This window comes from Pungitius pungitius, chromosome 8 (genome assembly GCF_949316345.1).
Source record: "Pungitius pungitius chromosome 8, fPunPun2.1, whole genome shotgun sequence".
NCBI classification, from domain to species: domain Eukaryota; kingdom Metazoa; phylum Chordata; class Actinopteri; order Perciformes; family Gasterosteidae; genus Pungitius; species Pungitius pungitius.
Genome location: NC_084907.1, coordinates 17,265,378 through 17,284,503, shown reverse-complemented (window position 1 = coordinate 17,284,503; position 19,126 = coordinate 17,265,378). Strand labels below are relative to the sequence as shown.

General features: G+C 47.6%; 1 protein-coding gene across 4 annotated transcripts in view; it reads right to left on the bottom strand.

Moving 5' to 3' along the window:
• LOC119194145 (plexin-A1) overlaps positions 1 to 19,126 on the bottom strand; it is a 160,060-nt gene that overhangs the window by 115,206 nt on the left and 25,728 nt on the right. For all 4 annotated transcript variants that reach the window (XM_037448262.2, XM_037448264.2, XM_037448265.2 and 1 more), the window contains exons 2-3: positions 15,519 to 16,947; positions 2,962 to 3,144 (exon numbers count right to left, since the gene is read on the bottom strand). In XM_037448262.2, coding sequence (XP_037304159.2) covers positions 2,962 to 3,144; positions 15,519 to 16,700 — 1,365 coding nt within the window. In that variant the 5' untranslated portion in view covers positions 16,701 to 16,947. The remainder of the gene's footprint in view (positions 1 to 2,961; positions 3,145 to 15,518; positions 16,948 to 19,126) is intronic.

The window sequence follows — 19,126 nt, the reverse complement described above, 5'->3', positions numbered from 1 at the left end:
CCCCACCCCCCATTTCCACTTGAATGCCCATCTGCTGGCTGCTTTAAACGCACACAGGCGGCTTAGTCACAGTGTTTCTTTTTTTTTTTTTAAAAGGGGGAGACTCTGAGCGAGATTTGCGGCAGCGTGTAAAGCTGCCGTGCGTAAAGATGAACAGCGGCGTGCGCGTGCCACGCCGACGGGCCGAGCCCCCCGGGAACCATGCAGGAACAATGCAAAACAGTCCAAGGGAAAGGAGCGCTTTGATTTGAAATATTATGCGCCGCATCATCGACCGCAACGGCGTCCCGGCGACCGCTGGAATTAGTTTATCACACCGGTGGACATCACCTCTCTCCATCACTTCCTTCTTTCCTACACTTGCTCTTGCGTGCCCCTCTATCGGCTCCATCTTTACATCCGTCTCCCTTTCTCTCCCTGCATCTCCTATCCTGGTGCCATCAAACCACCAAACTCATTAGTCAAAGCTTCCCCAGTATGTGTGTGTGTGTGTGTGTGTGTGTGTGTGTGTGTGTGTGTGTGTGTGTGTGTGTGTGTGTGTGTGTGTGTGTGTTGCCAACGCAGCACAGAGGGACTTCATTAGTGCATTAAACATGTTGTTTGTGCCCCTGTTGTGTTGCTCTGGACAACCTTGAGCATCGGCGTTGGTTAAAAATAGACTACGAGTAGATAACAAAGCAAATCAAAGCACTTCAAGTCCAGCCCAAAGAGAAATAAAGACTTGCTTCAGGTAAAATAATGTTACTTAAAAAAAAGTAAGCCAGTAGCCTGAATGGGGAAGAGATCCATTTGGGACACACTTATGTATACGTCCATGATGCTTCAAGTTTTCCAATCATTTTTCTACCGCCAAACACATCGGCGGATTCGGGGGCATAAATGAATTGTCAAATTACTTACAATCCGCTGGCTCCCTCCTGATGTAAGACAGAAAAACGCACTAGAAAGCTGCCTCCTTTCAGCACCGTCATCCATCTTGCCGATACTCTGTGCGTTTCTACTCCTATCTCCCTCCGGCACCCTCAGGCCCGGCTATATAAACAGCATTCAATGGTGGCGCTCTCCAGAGGTAGCAGCAGGAAGGCGCTCCATCAAGGCATCGCGGTCCACGCACACTCCCCTTAAACAGATCCTGATGGCTCAGACCTCTTATTCCACAGATAAGATAACACGCGCACATATAAAAAATTATTTACGGAAGCATTGACACCGAGCGGAAGAGGACGAAGGCCCCCGCCAGACCCAAGAGGAATCACCTGTTATCACACGCTACTAATCCAATTTTCCAATCTCTCATCATCACTTCGCCTTTTTTCCTCTCTCTCCCTTACTGGCATTATTTTTCTGGCAGGGCTGTGAGCTTTTGGGAGTGTGTGCGTTTGAGCGGCAGCTTTTAGATATTGTTTCCTTCTATGCAAATTGAAAATTTTCCAAGACCAGATTTCTTGTTTTTAATGGGGTTTTCGAGTCTGAAACAGAAGGCAGCAAAAATAACTGGGAGCTCTGTTAAACACACAAAAACACACACAAATGCACAACAAACGTATAAAGAATACACCTCAGCAGCCTGCTGTATAGCGCTGCTTTCTCAGGTGTTCCACATAAGAAATGACATGTGACGACAGCTAAATAAATAAAGGGACCACTGCCAAGCAAAGTGGGAGGGTGCCGCTTTGACAAATGCACAGCGCTGAATCTTAGTCCACGCCGCATTGTTTGTTGTCTCTCGCCGCCTCAAACACAAACGCACACATTCGCACGCAAATCCGCGCCATCACAAGCGCACACATTATCGTGAGCGAACCGCGAGTGACAAACACACAAATGCCGCGTGCATACAAGAACAGGCATTAGAAACACACAAACACACAGGCTGATTATACATTCATAATACTGAATGGATGACAGGTCTGGAGTGCTGCGGCGGGAAAAGGGTTGAATTCTAATGAGGTAACGTTTACCCGTCGTCCGTAGCTTGGATACACACACACACACACACACACACACACACACACCTGCGTGCGCTTAAAGCGGTGACACATAGTAGCGAATACCCAGGCAGCACACGAGCATGTTACCCAAGTAGAATTGTAATTGTATGGTTCATTGTAAGAGTAAACATTTCACATAAAATCACCCTATCAACCAAGATTCAACCCAACATTCATGTGACATTAATGTATTGTTAACGTGGTGCCATTTAGGAGGCTTCTCATTCGTCCACGGGAGGATGCAGCCGCTGCACGAGTTCGGTCAAAACAGAAACGCGCCGCTGACTCCAGCTGCAAACTCTTCAAGATTAATGAAAAACGAAGGGTAAGAAATGATTCTCTTAACGTACTCTCCAGGGGAAAAGTTGAACTGAAAGTCAAACCCCAACAGAACACGGAAAGTTAATTAGCCCATCCATCAGCGCTGCAGCCCACTGTCCTACCCTCCGTCTACACACCTGAATTAATCCACACAGCTGACCAGAACAGAAAAGCCATTCAGCAGTCATAGCTGCTGGATTGATTGAAGGCAAGCTCTTAAAATTAGAGGCAAGGCGGTGCGTGGCGCGGGGATACAGCAGTAACATTTTATGTGCGACGTGACTAACATGGCGATCGATGAGGGGGGGGGCACGGACTCGCTTTAGATTGCTTGTTAAACGAACAGGTTTCAAAGAGGCCCTTGAATGTCCTGTTGGAAACGGCCACTCGCGAGAAAAATGTAGTTGACTGCATTTAATCTTGGAGTAAAAAGTACTTGCAAAGGGCTCCGTGTAAATGCACTGTGATCAAGCTGTAAGCATTCAGCTCATTAAGTGAACAATAACCCTCATAAGCCGAAAATATACTCGCCGTTCCAAATTGAAAACAAGAAAAACTTGCCATTCAATCTGCCACGTTTGCTCCACACTCCATCAACCAAAACAACACACATATGATAAAGAGAGAAGGAAGATCCAATCGTTCCTACCTTCTTCAGTTTGCCATTTCGGGTGCCAACAAACGCCACGGTGTTGCCACGGTAGTCGTACGCCGCCACCGAGGTCATGCCGTCGTCTTTGTCGATGAAGAGGGGGGTGCCCTCGATGGTGCTGGTTCCCCCCAGAGGCTGGTTGAAGTCCTGGCCACAGAAGTTATCGTCTATCTGCAGCGGCTGGAGGGACATCCCAAAAAAAAAAAAAAAGAGAGACAATCAGACGAGAGGCCTCACAGGGGAATTCAATGGAATTTTGAATAGGAGGATGACGTATGAATTTAAATTTTCTAAAAGTAGCTTTCTGTGCTTTCATTGTCTCATGCGTGTCAATTGTGTCATAAGATGTTTGAAAAGACGACACTGAATTTATATTGTGCACTTTTGGATTTAGTACATCCACAGCTGACAGAGTGCATTTAAAAAGCATCTTCTTTTTGTGTTTTGAAGAAGAAGAAAAAAGAAACGTGACAAAGGTCCAGATCGCACCTTAGCGCACAGATTTGCAAGTGAAAAGAAATAAGAAGTGGGCGATGCATGTGTCATCACGTTTAACTTTTACTTGATTATCCTGAACGTTAACATGAGCCATTGATGAACACACTTCTTTTTATTATTAACACACCGTGGAAAACAATCCGCACATTCTAAGGCCTTCAGTCATTGCGGTTACATGGTGGTATTGCCGGTGACCATGTGACTATATCTGGAGCATTCCTGAGTCACAAGGGGCCTGTTGCCCCGGGCGATCTGTTGACCCTTAAAATGCCTTAACCAGTCACAACCCCCCCCTCCCCCCCTCCCCTATGAAGCAGCGTTTTACTGCCACAGACAATGAATGTTTTTCAAACACATTTTGTACCTTTCTTAAACTGATTTTAAAAGGCTGCACTAGTTACAAGTATTGACGTTTTCCAGCTTCTCAAATATGATAATGTCTTGTTGTAAATGCATCATATTTGGGTTTTTTAAACAAAATTAGCAATTTAAGGACACCAACTTGTGCTCTTGGACATGTTTGCGGCTTCGTCAACTACTTAAAAAAATCTCTATGATTATAGATAATGAAAACATTTGTGTTAATAAAAAGAATTTAAGATCTTTTTGCCACTTGGCATTACAGTACTGTGAAACCAAAGGTGTAAAAGGGCGGGCTTGTGTGTGTGTGTGTGTGTGTGTGTGTGGCTACTGATCAACTGCTAAGGTGTGGAACTGAATGGGCGTCAATGTGCATCAAACAGAGCCAACGGACATGAGAGGTACACACACACACACACACACACACACACACACACACACACACAGGGAGGGGGGTGTAAATAGCGGTGTAATCCAGAGACTTATCACTACATCATCTGATTGATCCACACAAGAGAAAAGATAACAAAACCCTCCCTCACACACTCTACTTCCCGATCTGACTAAATCGCCTGCAGCTCAGCACATGTCAATAACCAGTTATTCTGCCTTTTTCTACTTTCTCACTCATTTTCTTTGTCCGCTTCCAGCTGATCCAGTTACTAAGCTAACATCAATATCCCCTCCTCCCTGTCCTTTACTACCTCCTTCCATCCATCCCTTCTCGCCTAATCGCTCTGCATCTCCCTCTTCATCCATCCATCCATCCCTCCACCTCCGCCTGTCACTCAGCCGCTTCTCCTTTGTCCCTCACACAGCGCTTTGGACCTGCATTATGTTCTCCAAAGGGTGCGTAGTTTTGAGGTTATCAACCGGGAATGCTTTACTTTTCTTCCTTTTCACAGGGATCAGTCACATGGTATAAGCAAAGTGTATGTGTGTGTGCGTGTGTGTGTGTGTGTGTGTGTGATGTGCGTGTCTGGGTGTTTTTACGAAAGGGAGAGACAGGAACACGCACAGCCATTACCTGAAACAACTTTTTGTTGTAACAACTAATGGCCAGGGGGGCAATCGGTTTCCTCGGAACAAAGGAGACTGACAGAAACACACAATACGACTTGTAAACTTGGGTACACACACACACACACACACACACACGTATTCAACCGAAGCTTTCCAGTTTCTTCTCTGTGTGTACACAAACATTTGGCTACAAGCAACAAAATAATTCTGATAAGTCTTCGCATGAAATACAACTCGGGGCCATCGTTTCTAAATCATATAGTCATGGGAGAGAAATCCATCAATCTGGAGTCACACACACACACACAAGGTAGCACGCACACACCAACACACACAGAAGCAATCCAATGCCGTCTGAGCCTAAGGAAAAGAAGTTAAAAGGGTTAATCCATCTTCTAAGGAGGAGGCTCACAGTCGAAAGAAATACTGTATACAGTAGCCCCAAGAGTCCAAACGGGTTAACACAGACCACTGCACACAGGATACACACACACACACACACACACACACACAATAGCCTGTATAGGTCTCTCAGGGGTACTGGAGGGTAAAGGTGCAATAGCATTCCTGCAGGTCCGGAAGCTTTAAACAGCATGGATCAGCGTGGAATAAAAGGGTGTTTCCCTTGAGGTTGTAAACCATTTTAATGGAGGCTGCATTCTTATGTCGGTGCTGCAATTCAAGGCCTAAAACGTCCCCCGCGTGAATTGAAGCTGCCTCGCGACGGAAAGCGCGTTTCCCTCCGCGGTCTCAGCGGGGTTACTGGCGGGAGACCGTGTGCAACGTCGTGCCGCGTTTTCAAAGACGCACAACTCTGGCGGGGATGAGGGAGTTGAGACGACAACCTTCCGCTGACTTTGGCAGCGGGGTCTTAGAAATGCAGAAGAGGAGGTTTTGTTTTGATTTTCTCAGGGCGCATGGGGTGTTGAATGAGTTTGAGGATTTGCACTTCACTGGGGCTCGGTCTTTTCTTCTTAAAACCCCTTCCCCCAAAAAAGAAAGCGCGTGACACACTTCTTTTCCACCACAGTTTGAAACGCTTCCAATTGTTTGAAGAATTAAACATTTATTCAAAAATCACATTTTTGCTCCACTGCTTATGGAGGCTGCAGCTCATGATTGTTTATCAATTCATACTGATCATTTGCTTTGGCTAAAAACATTTAAATTGTAAAAGTTCCCAAAGGCCATAATTCTCCCGTTCTAGAACTTCAATTCTAAAAATGTCAGTTCATTGTCATTCAAGCACAAGAACAGAAAGTATCTTGCTTCAAAAAATAGTTGCCGAGTCATTAAACTTTTGTTGAAGTAATCAATAAATTGTGTAGGCTCTGCCGAATATATTCACCAGAAGAGCACGTAAACCCTCCTAAAATAAGTCCTAACTGAGAAGGGTTAACACAGAGTGAAGCTTTATACTACTTACGGTGTGTTTGTGGTTCATAACTGTCAGCTGATATCCAAGGTCACAGAGACGCATGTAACCTGGATGCGGCTGATAATATAGGAGTATTCCACAAAAAGACACACACACACACACCGAGTGTGTATGCTGTATAATTGTAAATATAAACCCACAGTGGTCTCTAGATAACAGCTAGAGGTCACGCACGCCGCTGCCTAACAGCAACAACGGGGTGGTTTCCCCCGAGTGGAGCTGCTTCAGCCAATTCACATTGCAGAACGATGAAATATAGTCATTGATATGGCCCCGAACATGCGTGTGCACACACAACTCAGCCCACAATAACACTTGACTGATTGCAGATGTGTGCCGGCTGGCCCGCGCCGAAGGAAATGCTTGAATAATCGCCCCCTATGATTGCTTTTTTCTTTACCGTATTACGTCAAGAAAATATGTCTGGGCGCACATAGCGCCGACCACAAGTGGAATATGTCAATGCTGGCCTCCATTCACATGGGAGGAGCAAGGTGTCTGGAATACACTGCTGTGAATGGGGGACCATTGAGCTGGGAGAAGTGTGGCCAACACAAAAACACTCGCGCATTTGGCACCGAGAATTAATTAGGCATTAACCGGCGCTTCGCAAAAAACTGCAGATTGGAACCTAAAAAAAGGAGAGCTTTTTTAAGGAGCTTAAAAAAGGAGTGAAAGACAAGAGACATGGCTGCCACACACACACACACACAGACAAACAACCTGGAATTGGTTGGCAGATGCAGGTGTCTGATATGTGTGTATGCATCAATGAGTACGTGCTCCTGGCTCCAAGTGGAGGGAGTGAGTGAAGCCGCTCATAAATTACCCAGAAATCTCAGCGGGGGCATTGAACTCATGTAGACATCGCTGGGGTTTCTGCATGAAGGAAAGGATGCACACATGGATTGCTGCAGAGTTTGTGTGCGCGCACCCTTGGTTTCATTTTTTTTAAGCAGGAGAGCAACCTGGCATTTGATAGTATCCAAAGTTGCACATTCATAATGCAAAGTTGATGTGTGTGTGTGTGTGTGTGTGTGTGTGTGTGTGTGTGTGTGTGTGTGTGTGTGTGTGTGTGTGTGTGTGTGTGTGTGTGTGGTCAAAGTTCTTCTACATCACTGTCAAAGAATATAGGTCCTTCGCTTTTAAACTTGTATTTTGCTCAAGGCAAAAGAGAATGAAATAATGCATGCTACACACACACGCGCACAAACGCACAGACACACACACACACACACACACAGCCAGCCAGCAGGCCATCTGATCTCAAACAGGTCAAAGTGACACGACTGTGCAACAAAGCAGGCTTTGTAAACAGCAACAAGTCGCATGGAGGCCATCTTTAAACGTTATAATGTTTGTAAAGTTACTTTCAGTTAGGATGAGATCATCTCTGACTAAGGAACACACAGATAACAACAAGTGATATATTACCACACACCGTATGTGTTCAGTCTATATGTCTAAACCCCGGTGGATTTCATCTCTTATCTGTTGACTTCTCAGAGGACAGTGACCAAAAAAAGGAGCTGAAACGAGAGTCGTGGTTCCATCAGCGTCGAGCTGCTGAACACCTGTGACTACTGCCGAGTCATTTGTGGGAGTGAAGGGCAGATGGTGGTGGATTTAAGTGGGTTATTCGTCCAGTGGGGAAGGGGCTCTACCGGCCCCACAATGCACCAACTCAACTAAAACACACATGGACCTTAAAGATATCACTCACACACACTCTCTCACACACACTCTCTCACACACGCACAGTGGGCGATTCCCTCTAGTTGCAACTTATACATTTTTCATTTTAATATGTGAAAGATATGCCTCCAGCACGCAATTGTACAAAAAGTCACGTACCAGTTGAGGGAATCATGAATCTTGTGATCTCACCTTCTTGTCGTCACCAAACTCACACAGAAGCTATGAGTCTGTTTTTTTTTATTTTTTTTATTTGAACCACTTGAAATCGTTTAACTTAAAGAATCAGCTGTTTGCTAATAGACATCACTGTCACAGAGGTTAAGCCTCCATAGAGAGATCAGTGCACATGGCATGCAATGACCTTGGCTTAAAAAAAAAAGCACATACACACTAACACCTAAAGCCACCCGTGTCTTTAGGATAAGGAGATGTAAGCGTGTCACCGGGCTCCTCCTGACGGCAGCTCTGACGCCATTCTCTCCATGGAGATGGAGTGTGTTTGATTGGTTGTGTCTCAGAGGTGTTTAACAAAACGCATGGTGCATTAACATCAGAGTTTGTGTGTTCTACATAGACTGTTTTTACAAAACTCAAAGGAGGAAGTCAAATGAGCGCAATAATTCCTCACAATATTCAGTATCTGTTTTCCAAAATATGTCACTGCATACCAACTGATCAATAATTTAGGGAGATGTGACTGTATTCGCGGTTTGCAGGGTAGTCATTTCCACGTCGAGTGCGCTCCAGGTAGACAGTGAGGCCTGGAGGAGTTGGAGCCCATTCAGAGCGCTGCTTCCAAGCACCACAGGTTTACACCGCAACCCAAACAGTGTGTGAGAGAGGCAATCTGTGGTGTATGGATATGTGGAAACACAGCCGTAACTACATGGAAAGAAGCGCACACACACACACACACACACACAAACCAACGTCAACATGTGCAGGCTTTGCAGGCTGCTGGGAGGAGGGCAAGCAGCCACCCCAGCTGGGAAAGGTGGTCTGCAGCCATCATCCCCACAGGTGCCTTTAGACCCCTTAAGCTCGGAGCGATGTGAACGGAGACGGTCAGTGACCGGCGGAGAAAGAGCGGCGAGGCAGATTCAAAGCGCTCGGGGGTGTGGTGTCACCACGGTTTCCTCACAGCTCTTAGAACCCCCACCCCCCCCCCGTGGCCTTTCTGTGTGGAGTCTGCATGTTCTCCCCGTGTCTCTCCGGGTTCAATTTCCATTGAAACAAGAATTTGTTTAATTAATTTCTAAATACATATTATACATTTTATTATATATGAATATTCAGTATTACATTTACTATTAAAATAAAAGAGCAGACACTGTGCTTCCAGAAACAAAATCATTAAGCAAAACTATACTATTCTTTTTCATATCATTACTCTGAGACCCATTTGCATTGTTTTCATATCTTTGTCCTTGAATTTCTATCTGATGATGAGCATGAAACCAACACAGAGACTATTAGCATGCGCCGCACAGGCATGACCCCTGCTCCACTTTCTCTGATCACTCCTGATAATGATGTATGCAACGCACCAACCACACACGGAACAGATCAATACATAATTACACTGACAATTAGTATCATTAGAGGGGGGCTAGAGACGGGGATTTGTTGAGCTAAACCATCCTGAGAGAGAGAGAGAGAGAGAGAGAGAGAGAGATTTGAGTAGCTCACACAGGCTGCATGGGGTCTTCTCCAACTTGGTACTGTCCTTCACTAATGAGATGAGAGCGACACTCGAGGGCACAATGGGTGAGACATTGTGTGTTAGCCAACACACACACACACACACACACACACACACACACACACGTCTACTGTAGACACATTAATAGAACTCCTAATTTCAAATAATAATAAAAATGCAAAATATTAATGGAAACATAACCCATTAGCACCAATAACGTTTAAGGCGAGCCGCCCGATCGGTGTCTCCCGGCTCAACTCATTTGGACTGTCAATTAACTCCGCTCATCCACTCTGGCACGATTAATCAGGTGCAATTACTGAAACCCATTTGCCGGCACATCCTTTTAGATTAGGTCGGCAGAAATAGGACTGTGTTTTACCAAGAACACAAGTGAGTTACGTTCATTAGATGATATTCATAATGATGGATTTAATAAGGTTAGGAGCTGGTCAATTCCACTTAGTCTTTTCTGCAACAATGTAATGGAAATCTGCTCGCTGTGCTTAACGCAAGCTTGTGCACTACAGCGGGGCCATATGCACCAAAAAGAACTTGTTTTTTTATCAGTTTCAACGTGGGGCCGCATCGAAACAAGCACCGTGTAATTATATCTATGAACATATCCACCTGGTCCTGTGTGTATTTGTACAAATACTGAAACCTACACTGTCCATTAACTGCCATTCGACTACGTCCTACGCTCCGATTGTTACCAGCAGAAACATGTCCCACTTGGTCATTATAAGGCATCACTCGTCATCTCTCCCTTCTACCAATGGGGCGACTTCATCGGTCAGCCGCTTCATAACTCACTTAGTGACTCGTGACATGTGTTCGGTTCATAGGACTGGCCAGGTCTGTGTGATAAGACAAAAAGACGGCTTTTTGTAAGAAATGCAATCGATACCTTGTTTTAAGGAATCAATTGTACGCCTTAAAAGGTCGATACACCACTTGACCTTACTCCTAGAGTGCAGAATAGCGGCTGCAACGTCTATCCAACAGAAATAAAGACAACAACTCTGTGCTGGACTGCATACGATTTAGGGAGCCTGTATGAGATTCTGCAAAGGAGTGGTCTCAGGAATAAATATAAGGACCAGTTTGCATCTGCTCTACTCCTGTAATCAGTCTCCAGGATGCAGCTCACTACAGGACGCTCCTTACTCTGATAGCAGGGCTCCTCTCAGCGACTTCAATGTACAAAAGTAGCCGCCACCTAGGATTTAAGAAGAATTTTAAAAATCCCAAATCTAGCTTAGATAAAAACACACATCAAAGCGTATCACGAGGAAAGATACATCACAGCGTAACCCACACTGCCTCAGAGGTCGTGTAAAAGGGTCAAAATACCACAGTGACGAGCACCATCGCTAAGAAGCCATTACTTCAACATTGATTTCAGGTTGAGTATAGAATCTCCCCTTTGACACCGAAGCCAAAGAAGCAGCTGGCCTATGCCGCACCAAAAAATGAATACTTGACCTCTTTTCTTCTTTTTTTTTTTTTTTTTTAAGCTACGAGTGATCACCGATTGATTGATGAATTGGCTTGTGACAAAGTTCAAAACCCCACCATCCATCTGGTGATGGAGAGAAAGCAGCTGGACGTTTTGAGTCTTTGGGTCACATGTGAGCCTCATTGTGGAGACAATGGACATTCCAGCGGGGGGGAAAGGAATGTTCAAGCAAAGTTCTTCTATTCTATTCCTTGAACTCCCAAAAAAACAAAATGTGATACTTTACGTAATATATACTATGTGATGATTATACATCATGAAACAAAATTTTGGATATAATGACAAAATGGTAAATGCGTAGTACAAAAGGCCTCCCAAACGAGTGTTTCAATCCGTCCCAGACCAAACTATGAGGCCGTCCCGAGGACTGTCTGCATGGACACGTTTCCCTTTGCTGCCTGGAGTTTAAGTCCATGACTTTGCATGACTTTCTCAAACCAAAAGGTTTTCTAAGGACCCAAAAGACTACAGCTGACCTGTCTAATGTTCACTACTGGAAATCGCCATTTAATGCGACGACTTTAGTGAAATATACTCCGCAAAGTGACCCCTGAGCACAAAGATTCCCCCGACTCTCTCCGTTTGGAGGACACCTCTTTAAATCATTCCACTGACACCAAAAGAGCGTTCTTGTGTTTCAGGGTGATCCCTTTCCTACCACCTGCTCCTCGATATACGCGCCCTGTCAGGTGCAGAGCGCCGTGCTGCTGAGGAGCAGTGTGGCGGCCGGGTGACGGACACCGATATGATTTGTGGAGCAGCCAGCGTTCAATCATCCTCTCCTCCATCTCTCCCGTCCTCCGTCTCGCTCGCTTTCTGCCATCAGGCATTTTTTTTTCCCATGCTGTTCTTGGCAGAGGTGGCAAAAAATGTTTTCTCTTGCTTTTTGTCCTCCTCTGTCGGTGAATCACTGTCTCCCCTTGGAGCTCACCACAGCTGTAAAAAGGCTTCCTGCACTCTCCGTGACTGCGATTTGTTCTCTCAATCTCTCCCTACATGCAATATTCCCCCTTTTTTTTTTTTTCTCTAGCGCCCTACTGATGAATCCATCCCAAAGCACCTGACATCCTAGCTAGTGTTTGAAATCTGCCCGCTTTTATTGAAAAAATCAGATGTAAAAGAGGTTTTGTCAGTTCACCACATCAATCTAGCAATGAGGAGATTTTGCAGACAGATTGAAAGAAAACTGTGTCAATAGTAAAAAAAAAAATGGAAGAAAAAACATAGCATTGACGTCATATCCAAAACACGGTTAGACAGCCTTCTGCGGCGCATAATACGGTGCAACGTCAACCTCGTCGCGTCTCCATTCTGTGGCCTGCAGCTTTCCAGTTGGGTGTTGCAGAAGGCAGTCAGTGGCCCACATGCCTGCCTACACAGCGCAGAACGCACTAATCTAAGTATGATGTGCGCAGTCAGTGCTGAAGTCCAGGTTTGGGGAAACCTGACAGCGTCCTTGACAGATATAACAACAGTGATGCTACTTCCTGCTTTTTGTGCATTCTTTCTCAATCCCTTCCCTTTTCCCTCCAAGCCCGCTCCTGGGCTCGCGCTGTTATTTTCACACTCATCTCTCTCGACACCCTCTTTCAAATTCCCTCACCCTCCCCTGCATGCTGCTTTTGGTGTCTTACTGCTCTCTTTCTCTCGGACTCCCTTGCGTCCGTTCATTGTTGAGCCCGCCCACGTCCTGCACCTCCGTCTCCCCTCCCTCTCTCTGGTTCTGGCTGCAGTCTTTCTCATTTACCTCCTGAAGCTCCTTCATCGTCTCACCTCTATACCTCTCTCTCTCTCGTCTCTCCCTCCCTGTGTGGAAACGGTTCGTATTGATCCACTCTCAAACCGTGGAGAAGGTCAGCGGTTCACCAATAAAGCTCAGGGACAAAACAGAGCCACACACACACACACACACACACAAACACACACAGCAGATATAGAGCCAATTTACAGGGCTGTGGTAATGAACGCCTTTTGTGTGCGTGCATGTATATGTGTCATCTTCGTTACCACACAAGTATCTTTTATAACAGAGCTGCTTCTAATTGGACCAAACATACGTGTTAACAGAGAAGCCGCCAGCCTCTCCCTGTGCCCGTGAACACATCCCCCTGCTGACGGCCAGAGGCTAGAAATTACGAGCCGGGGCAAATATGAACTCCACACGGGGAGCCGACGGCGCGCCTGGCCATCCATCATGGCTGTGTGGCTAACAGCTGTCCAGCACTTGCGTCTCCCCCGAGCCTCGCCCCTCTCCTCCGAAGTATGGCGGGGTCAAACTAGACGTATTCACCTCCAACCCAAACGTCTTTCCCCACACTGCCCACTCCGGTGCGGCTGAGATTTAGGCATCTAGGAGATTGGCTGAAGAAAGGGGGGCTGGGCTGGAAGTCTGTTCCTCACCTACAGTCCAACTGCTGCAGGCAGCGGGCGCCAGTGGAGGACCAGCATCTGCCAGGCGCCTTGTCAGCTCCTTGTGTTACCTCAGTTCTGCCGTCTGATTCTGTCTCTGTGCTTGTTCTTGTGTTTCGTCATGGCGCACGGCGCCGGCTCCCACCCGGAAAAACAATGTCGGGCATTTGGGGTCAGATTTGAGGTCGCTCGGACCACTGACTGAGGTCATGATTCAGGGGTGGGCAGCTGACGTTAGGTCACCGCTCAGGGGCAACATGGCAAACGTCATTAACCTGCGGCCGTCCCCTCAAGTCTTGCTCGACTTATCTCTGAGGCTATTACATCATCTTTTTGACATCCCATATGTGAGAGCAGTTTCTTTTGAGAGGATTTTAAAGTGGTGCTAAATTATGAGTGAAAGTAGACCTTTTCAAAAACTCCAGTAACCATGGTAACCGGCCTGACGGGAAGATGGGGAGCTGTGGGACGGTCTCTCTGCTAAAGAATTATTACTAAAAAACAGAAGGAACAATGCATAGTGGCTCCAAAGTAAGACTTGGCACACGCCCCTTCCCCGGCTAGTAAAACCTCAAGCTGCATTGATAAGACTGACGTATCAATGCAAAGGGGCCGTTTAAATGCCTTTGAGGTTGGACAGTCCAATTGAAAGTTATCATGAGCGCAATGCTTAAACTCCGATGAGATAAGCAGCATTCTTGCACAATACCGCTTTCCACCTGGAATGTGCTTTTGCACATCCAGTATTTGACTGATGATGTCGCACTCCACTGCATGAAAGGAAAAGTCTAATTCACCGCCACACTAACCTGTGATTTACCAGCAGACTCCCGGTAAAGGTCTAATTGAAATGAACGAGATAGCCCACCGTTTTTCTTTTTTGCCTCAGAGCTATTGTCATTGCGATGGGCCCAAAGACAGGACAGCACAAAAAAGAATGAAGACAATCAGTGAACAGGACAAAGAAAGGGAGTTGAAAGAGGACTTGGCTCAATCCCATCACTTACGACACCACACAAAACATACACAGCACTACACCGAGGAAAAGTGCTATTCTTACCAACTGCATTAGCTGCAACACAGTGTGAATAGTGTGTGTGTGTGTGTGTGTGTGTGTGAGCACCTGTCAGACAGACTGGTGTGCGCTGACATTTAAAGAAAAGGCTTTAGAAGCGGTCTATTAATTAAACTATCTTGAGAGAGCGCGAGATGGCAGAAATGGATGGGTGAATTTAAAGAGCGCACGGGATGGAAGATGGCGTCGCTGAGACAGGTGGTCAGCTAAGAAAGCAGCGCACTTAACACTAATCGACGGAACAAAGACGTAGGAGTCTTTATTGTTTAGCAGATGCAGCCTGAGGAGAGCGGGCAGGCATGGGGGAGAGAAGAGAGTGAGGCATGAAGCCAGGAAAAATAAAAAAGGACGTGGGCAGGTATGTTCACCGCAGAGAAAACTAGACTGCGCTGTTGTGTAGCAGTGCCTCGAGGTCTCTAGTGGGAGTGTGTGCATGTGTGCGTGTGTCTGTGTGTGCAGGAGTCCTCTGTAACGCATGCAGGGCCATGCACCCTGGATCAGTTAGTAAAAAGTCTAGCTCATGCCATCCCCCAGGATGTCACATGTGTGTGTGTGTGTGTGTGTGCGCTACTCCTGAGTGACATTTCCCAAATCCAGCTGACTGGGCTAATGAGGTCCCACCGTCTGACTAAAGAGCCGGTGTGAAGAGAGGCGAATGGGCGGAGAGAAGTGAAGTGGAAGACAGCAAGAGAAAGAAATGAGCGCTGCTCGCACTCTGTATTAACCCCTGCAGGCCTGCAGCAGCGCTACTGGGGGAGGAGGTTATCGTAAAAACATGACTTGTGCCAGTGGGGAACTGCAAACCCACAAAGACGAGAGTTGAGCTTACCGAGTTGATGCAGGCGAGCTCCTTGTTGAGCAGCCAGGGCAGGGAGAGTTTCCCGTATCCCTTGTAGCAGGACTGAATTCTCTCTTTGATCTTCTCTTTGATCTTCCTCAGGGTGAACAGGCACAAGGCGGACTCTTTGGGTGGTTTGGCCCGATTCTTCTGACCCTGAGAGAAGACCGTGAAGAGGATGTCTTCGTTCTCAGAGATCCCCAGGGAGTTGGCCAGCTGGCGTCCCGGCCGAGCCAAGAAGGCGTCCTGGACCAGGCGGTACTCCACTCCATCCTTGGTGCAGCCGATGGGGAACTCGACGTAGGAGTAGAACTTGGGGTCGTCCACGCAGAGCCGGACAATTTTGGAGGTGAAGAACTGCTCTCCGCTGGCGTCGGGCGACGTCAGCTGGGTATCCAGCTGCATCGTTAAATAATAGACAAACTGCTCGCTGCTGAAGCTGTACACGTAATAGATGTCGAAGGCCGGGAACTTGGACAACGTGTCGGAGGGGATCTTCAGCTGAGAGGAGACAAACTCGTCCTGGTAGACGAAGCTGAACATGTCGGCGTTCTCCTCATTCTCCATCAGCTTGCGGCTGGACAAGGTGGGGAAGTACTCAGACTTGCCGTCGATGGGCGTCCCTATGAATAGCTTGCTGGTCGGACTGTGGGAGGAGCTTATGATGACCCCGGACATGGTACCCGACTCTGCCACGCTCGAAAGGTAGTGCTCCTTGCGGTGGTGGGGCTCGCCCAGCTTAAAGAGGTCATCCAGGCGAAGGAACTGGCAGATCCCCTGCGAAGTGCTGCCGCAGGCGATGAGGCGGTTCTGTGCGTAGTCCACCAGGAGCAGCTTGTTCACGTTGGGGGCCTGGGCCAGTTCGTGAGGGCAGGACTGGACGCTGGGCGGAGGGTAGCACTTCTCGTTGTCCACCACGGGCCCGGTCATGTGGCTGCGCAGCTTGGTCAGGTTGCTGGACAGCTTGAAGATCCAGTTGACCGCTCCCACGTAGACCTCTCCGGTTTTGTTGTGGATGGCCAGATGTGTGAGCCCCCACTCGGCGGGGACAAACCGCTTTAAGGGTGGGGGTTGGCCTCCAGAGAGAGATGAGCTCATGATCAGCAAAAGCCCCAGGAGGAGAAACAAGTTCCCCTGGCCGAAGTGAGCCGCTGACGGAGCTAGGGGACACATGCCTGGGATATCTAGGGGCGGGGTTTAGGGGGTAAGGGAAGGAGAGAGGCAGGAGGAGGAGTGCTGGTCCCAAGTCTGGGTTCTCTTGCGTTTCTGCTCTTCTGTCTTGGAATGAGGGAAGGCCGTTTGAGGGGGAGAGGGAAAGGTGGAGAGGGGGCCAACGAAACTGCTATTGATCCGCTGTCGGGTTCTCAGTGCTGCAAGGCGTCATCAGGAACATCATCCACAGAGGCACGATGTGGGAACCCTGGAAGGCAGAGAGAGAAAAAAAGAGAAGGAAAAAACAAAGTGAGGAACATTTCCTATTGATTATCCATCAAGCAGGCAGAGAGGCTGAAAAGGCGCTCAAATTACACCGCCGAAATTAGAAAGAAAAAAAGAAAATCAAGCTGACATTTGCCCCAGTGATGAATAAATAATATCAAATCAAGTCTGGCAAGGCAAATGTGTGTCTGCATTTAATTACGGGTGAAGATATCAGGGGAGGCATGGCCCGATTATTAAAGCCTCTGCACACATTATGGGAGACTTCCTGGAATAAGTTAATAACATTCAACTCTATTAATATTTCATGACTTTTTAACTTTACCGCGGTGGCTTTGAGTTTACACGCATGCCGGAGGGAACCGTTACATTGACAGCGAGGAATTTACACAACCGGGTCTGCTCAAAAGGTTTCCATCCACACAGCGCGCAGTAACCCGACCCCCGTCCGGTAATCACGCCCACGCTTCTCGAACCCGTATCCGAGGATCCGGCGCTCATGGCGGCACTTGAGCTTCCCCCCGGGAGCAACGATCACGGTGCATACTTTCAGGAGAAATTGAACGGAAGCGGAGAGAGATATAATAAAAACGTTGACTGATATGTATGCAGCATATTCGGCGTAAGTCTCGTGTTAGCGAGGGTCCGTATCTTAGGCCGCACTCTTTCACACACATCCCAGCTCGTGCCGCGCTGCAGCCCCGGCACACAGAGCGTCTTTGCTGTTGGGCTCGGGCGGAGGAGATGAACCGGCTTCAAATCGTCGCCCTGCAATGTATCGCTGTGGAATTTTGTTTTTTTTTAAACTCACGTAGCAGGTAATGCACCGTGTAAAATAGACGGGGCCCTATTCTACAGTTTACCCTGTGAGGGGCTGTCACCAGCACCAACATCGTATCCCCAATATGGCCACAGTTCAGTGCTTCCTGCCTCACTGCCTGTCATGCCGACTCATTCCGACCAATGGAGGGACTTTGCAAAGATACTTTTACTGAGGTTTAATTTCATTCATGAGCTCCTCGGTAATACGGGAATATATATTTCACACAGCACACGCGGCTAGTATCCCCTGACAACCGACAACAAAGGCGGCTTAATTACAGTGCAGAAGTGAGGAAATGTACCGAGGATGGAGATTTTACACAAAAAAGGGACAGCGAGAAGGAGCAGAGGAGGGGAGTCAAGAGGGAGAGGATCTGCTCCTTCGGGCGTCTTCCAACGACAATGCAGTGACGACGAGGAGCGGCGTTTGCTGGGCGAGTGCTGCTGCTTGACAGGCCAATCATGTTCCTGCAACACCGGGACATTAGTTCTCCTGTAAATGCTGATTATGCAAAACAGGACGCAACTCTCCCAGGGACCCGGGGCTTCAATTTCACCTTGACTATCAAAGTGTCTGCACGAGGGGTGTTTTATGACCACGCCGCATCGGGAAAAAATGAGAGGCACTATGGAGAGATGAGATGAGGGAAGGTAGGCAGAGGGGGATGGGGGACGGCAAACGTGAAATTGAAGAAAATCAAAAGAGGGACACAGGGATGCGGGATTTTCTTTTCATTCTCCGTAAACTGCCTCCTGCTCCACCCGCGGTGAGCCACTGGAACCCGGACCATCCATCAATCAATCAGCCAGCATACGGGTCAGAGTGTGTGGTCAGCTCCACCACCGTCGGAGGAACGGGGTTTGTTTTATTCAGCTGCCAGAAACGGCAAGTGAGTAAACACTCGGGGGGGGGGGGGGGGGGGGGGGAGAAAAATGCACATTTGGATGTATTGAAAGAGGGAAAACGCCTCTCAAAGGGGAGTCATTCAATTGCACATCAATTGCGGACGTTGCTGCTGCTTCGATTAGTGTGTGAGAGAGAAAAGAAAGACTGAGTGAGCAGGGGAGAAAATAAATAGTGGCGGCGATGCTCTTGGAATAGCAAACCATTGCTCAGCGGAGACAGCGGCGGCCAGGTTCAGGGATTTTCACAAACAAAAGGCCCGGGGAGAACACCAGCCGGAGAGAGAGGAAGAGCGAGGCGAGGAGGGGGGACAAACTGCACGGACAGAGTGAGGAAGAGAAGGGTGAGTGAGGAGCATTTTAAAACTCTACCTGCGCTCGGATCACACGCCACGGGGAGCGTCAGACAGAAGGGCCTGAGGTGCAGCTGCACCCTC